Here is a 4,989-nt window from a genome sequence, read left to right as displayed (position 1 = left end):
TATATACATATACATATAAATATATATATATATATATATATATATATATGTATATTTATATATAATATACATATATAATATATATATATATATATATATATATATACATATATATATATAGATATGTGTGTATACAGTATATATGTATATATTTATATATATATATATATATATATATATATATATATATATATATATATATATATATATTTATTATAAATGTCAATTTAAGAAGCCAATTGTTACATTCTGTAGTAAACCTGTTTTTCTCCTTTTTACTGAACGAGAACTTGAAAAATCTTTTGCTTGGATCTAATCTTGCGCAGGCTTAGTCTCACCTTCTGTGGTGGCTGCTTGTATCTGTTGATAAAAAGAAAAAGTTTTAATCCTTTAAGGATATTTCAGTCTTTTGTGGTGTTAATATATGGTTATATAGATAAATGAATTACGAAATAAGATATGTGACAGATGACACGGGTTTCTGGTTGAACCATAAATATAATGATGAAGTACTTTGAATGCTTTGGAGAGATAAACATTATTGCAAATTTAAATTTCAGTGTAGATTTTCAAGCTGTTGGTATTTTCAAGATTCCATACATCTTGTTAAAGTCACCAGGAAGTTTCCGACTATGTAACTAAAAGAAATTTTTTTTCAATTAATCGTTGAAACCATAATTTTCAGTTTAATTAATTTTTACTAATTCACACACATGGGTACACTACAGTTAGTCCAGTAATACAGCTACTACTGTAACTATGGATCTTTTGATTTTCCGGTGAGTCACTCACCGTTTTGGGCATTTCTGTCTTAGCTCAATTTTTGTTTATTTTTTACTCCCCCTTAACTCTGTTATAGAATGAATTTGCTAAGCCGAGAAATTAAAAATAATTGCCGTCGCCAGAATCTATTTTGCTAAGGATATGCATTCACTCCTGTCTGTTTGTTTATTAATTTGTTTGTTTGAATGTAAGCAACTTTACACAAAAACTTCTGTATTGATTTTGACCAAACTCGGCAGTCATTTTGGACATGACCCAAGGATGAATCTGTAACATTTTGGGTAAAGTACATTGACGTACAAGTACGTATCAGTACTTAGAAAATAATCTTAATTTTAAGTAAATGGCAAATATTTTGTTCATCAATTATTTGTTTGTGAACAACATTACGCAAAAATTACAGAACCAATTTCAACGAAACTTAGTGGACATGTGGAGAATGGCCTAAGGACAAATCTATTAGATTTCGAAGACACTTCATCGAAGTACAAGTATTCAGTGAAGTTATGAGCAAAATATGATCGCTTTTCGTGACGAAGACATACTCTCTATTGAATGGCCCCCTAACTTATACTGTTTCAGTTTAGAGATATTTTATATTTCAAGAACGATTTTTTTTAAGGACGACAAATCATTGGTCTTTTTTCTTTTTTTTTCTTTTTTTTTAAGGAGGACAAATCCTTGGTCTTTTTTATTTTCTTTTCTTCTTCTTCTTTTTTTTTAAGGACGACAAATCCTTGGTCTTTTTTTTTCTTTTTTTTTTAAGGACGACAAATCCTTGGTCTATTTTTCTCTTTTTTTTCTTCTTTTTTTTAACGACGACAAATCCTTGGTCTTTTTTTTTCTTTTTTTTTTAAGGGCGAAAAATCTTTGGTCTTTTTTTTTTAAGGGCGACAAATCCTTGGTCTTTTTTAGATAAGATTCTCTGTCGAAACGAAAAAGATTATCTCTTTAACTATGTAATTGTTTTATAATTTTACAGGTGTCCACTAACATTCTGGGCTGTCCTTTGGTTTCCTAGATTTCTTAACCATGTAAAAAAAACTATTGTCAATTATTAAATTCTTTTGTTCGTCAAATAAAATGTAGGAAAAAATTAGGAATATCATTGTCCTTTTCAGCTATTATTATTATTATTATTATTATTATTATTATTATTATTATTATTATTATTATTATTATTATTATTATTATTAGCTAAGATACAACCCTAGTTGGAAAAGCAGGATGCCATACGCCGAAGGACTCTAACAAGGAAAAATAGCCCAGTGAAGAACGAAAATAAGGAAATAAATAAACTACGATGAAGTAATGAACAATTAAAATAAAATATTCTAAGAACAGTAACAACATTAAAAAAAATCTTTCATATGCAAGTTTATGAAGTATAAACTGAAAATTACTGAAAAATACGTAAACACAACTAATTGCGAAATATATTTGATTATTAAATAAATCATAGATTAGGTTATAAGGAGAGACGAGAGACACCTACAGTTCATACTGATAATTTTGATTTATATTTTAAAGGTTAAAGGTGTCTAGTCTCAGTTCCAGTTTCATCAGAATAGATGCTCACCAAAACGTCAGCCAGGGAAGCCCAAACAACCACAGCAGTGGCCACCCTAGTAAAGAGCTTAAACTCATGGCTCCGAGGTAGGCTCGATCTGCTGCCATGCGAATGCTATTCGAACATGTTATCACGGGACTGGAACGCAGAGAGTTTTTGCATAATACAACGATGGCTTGTTATGGAATATTTAATTGTTACTGTACTTGAAATTTCAATTATTCATTACTTCTCTTGTAGTTTATTTATTTCCTCATTTCCATTCCTCACTGGGCTATTTTTTCCTTGTTGAAGCCCCTGGGATTATGGCATCTTGCTTTTCCAAATAGTGCTGTAGCTTAGATAATAATAATAATAATAATAATAATAATAATAATAATAATAATAATAATTATTATTATTATTATTATTATTATTATTATTATTATTATTATCTGCAGAAAGCAGGAAAAATTAAATTTTTATAACTTTATGCTAAATGGATAAAAAATTTCCATATGCATTCTAGTTCACAAATATTAAGACAGGCCAAAGAAAATTGAATTTGATTGGCCTTAATGAAGATGATGATAGTGGCCTACCGAATGTTTTCGATAAGAGATACGTATTTAAAGGTCGCTCATGAATGGCAGAGGCAAGAGACAGGGCAATGACCTAGAGACTGATGGTCAGCGCCCAAGCCCCTCTCCACCCTAGCTAGGACCAGAGAGGATCAGGCAATGGCTGCTGATAAATCAGGAGGTACATCTACAGGCTCCTCAAAACACCCATTCCTTAGCTCGGAAATATGGTGAGGTTGCAAACACTACAAGAAACTATCGAGTTTGAGAGGGACGTGATCTCCCGTCCAGCAGAACGCCAGGCATGGACGTTTCCAATAGACCACCATAACCACGTATTAAATTTTGTTTAGTCGCAGAAGAAAGACATCAATACTTTACCCTCCTAAGTTCCTCTTGTAAATTGCTTGCTACAGCAGTTGCTTCTTCCCATTTAGCCTGAAACAAAGGAAAATGATAATTTGATGATTCTATTGATCTAGAATCTGTAAAAAAGGTTCTGGAAGACATTCTCTTGTAAGCATTGTTACAGTGACTATTGATCTTATTGGAAATTCAAAACAAGAAATACCAGATAGGCCTAATTTTACCATCTCCCTTCACAAATAATGTGGAATACGGTCAGTTACTTAATAAGATCTACTAATTGTTAGCTGATTTACTCTTGGCAAAAGGATTAATGGTGTAACTCAAGTGCTTAGTGTTGTGAGATTATCTTACGATACAATGAAAACCCTGAAGCATAATTTTGAACAAAGCCTTAGAGGGTATCAGGATCCTTCCATTCCTGATGTATTGGCTGTGATGGTCCAGAAATTAGAGTAGTAAGTATATGACTACCCCCTCCCTCCCCTTTTCTTTCTTTCGACTCCATGCAAAAAAACTTCCATATTCCCAAAATTTACAAGGATTATTTTAAATCTAACAGGTATAGAAATCCATGACTTGCGTGTACAATATAACGTTCTACATTTTGGAGTCTCTTTAATATAAAGAATTTCCTCCAGTTTACCTGCATGTCGAGTACAGATGCATCCCTTGCTGCTACGGCTTCTTTCAGAGAGTTGATTTCTCCCAAGGCATTGTTCAGCTGCGCTTCCTTCTCTGATTGTTCTTGATTCATAGTGTCCATCAGAGTCTTGGTTCCCTCGACGATTCTGTTGCTCTCCGTCAATTGGCCTTCCAGTTCCTGAATGCGAAACTGGTAAAAGAAGAATCTATTAATTAGAGGAAGGGTAGATTTTTCTCTAACCCATGTCTTTATATAATGGGCGTGTTCAGTGCAATACTGAAATTGTTCCACTGAGACAAATAATGGTTCATCTTAGTTTACTCTCTGTCTGTCTTTCTGTCTTTCATATATATATATATATATATATATATATATATATATATATATATATATATATATATATATATATATATAAAGCATCAAGTCACTTCTCCTACAGAAAGTGGCTCCAGAAAGCATCAACACATTAGTTACTGCCACATTAATCTTTTAATTACTTAATTTTGGAAGAATCCAGTATAGTAAAAAAGTAACACAGACTTAGTCACTTCATGCCCTTTAACACAGATGGCTCACCAGTAATGCGTTGAACGCTTCAGCATCTATATCATATAATCTATATCAACACACACTTTTGTTCTTGCAGGATAATAGGGACTTTCCTCTTAGATATCTTATCGGTTCTGAATTATATCTTATAACTATATTATTACTTGTTCTTTCCACAGGTCCAGACCACCTCAGACACGCTGACTCATCATTTCACCTAGACTAGATTTCTACCATATGAGCTACTTATTTCCACATTTCCTACCCTATCTGTTCCTCTTACACCTGGCCATTATTCTAAGGAGGTTCAATCTTCATCTCTATCCCACGCATTCGTCATCTGCAATTGTGTGTGTACCTGATCGTTTACATAATCCATTTGCACTTTAATTAATCTTCTTTTTTTCTTTTCCTAAACCTTTTATTTCTTCCCACCTCTTAATATTTTCTAATCCCTTTTCCTATTATCTCGTAGCACATACACACTCAACATTCCCCATATACTCATTTTTTAT

At 32.1% G+C, this 4,989-nt stretch overlaps 1 protein-coding gene across 2 annotated transcripts in view; it reads right to left on the bottom strand.

Annotated features, from left to right (window-relative positions):
• Positions 1–208: 208 nt before the first annotated feature.
• LOC137655860 (myosin heavy chain, clone 203-like) overlaps positions 209–4,989 on the bottom strand; it is a 51,718-nt gene continuing 46,937 nt past the window's right edge. For both annotated transcript variants that reach the window (XM_068390054.1, XM_068390055.1), the window contains 3 exons: positions 3,926–4,114; positions 3,295–3,351; positions 209–360 (listed from right to left, as the gene is read on the bottom strand). In XM_068390054.1, the coding sequence (XP_068246155.1) occupies positions 313–360; positions 3,295–3,351; positions 3,926–4,114 (294 nt within the window). In that variant the 3' untranslated portion in view covers positions 209–312. The remainder of the gene's footprint in view (positions 361–3,294; positions 3,352–3,925; positions 4,115–4,989) is intronic.

This window comes from Palaemon carinicauda, chromosome 16 (assembly GCF_036898095.1).
Source record: "Palaemon carinicauda isolate YSFRI2023 chromosome 16, ASM3689809v2, whole genome shotgun sequence".
Classification (NCBI taxonomy): domain Eukaryota; kingdom Metazoa; phylum Arthropoda; class Malacostraca; order Decapoda; family Palaemonidae; genus Palaemon; species Palaemon carinicauda.
This window is presented reverse-complemented; position numbering and strand designations above follow the sequence as displayed.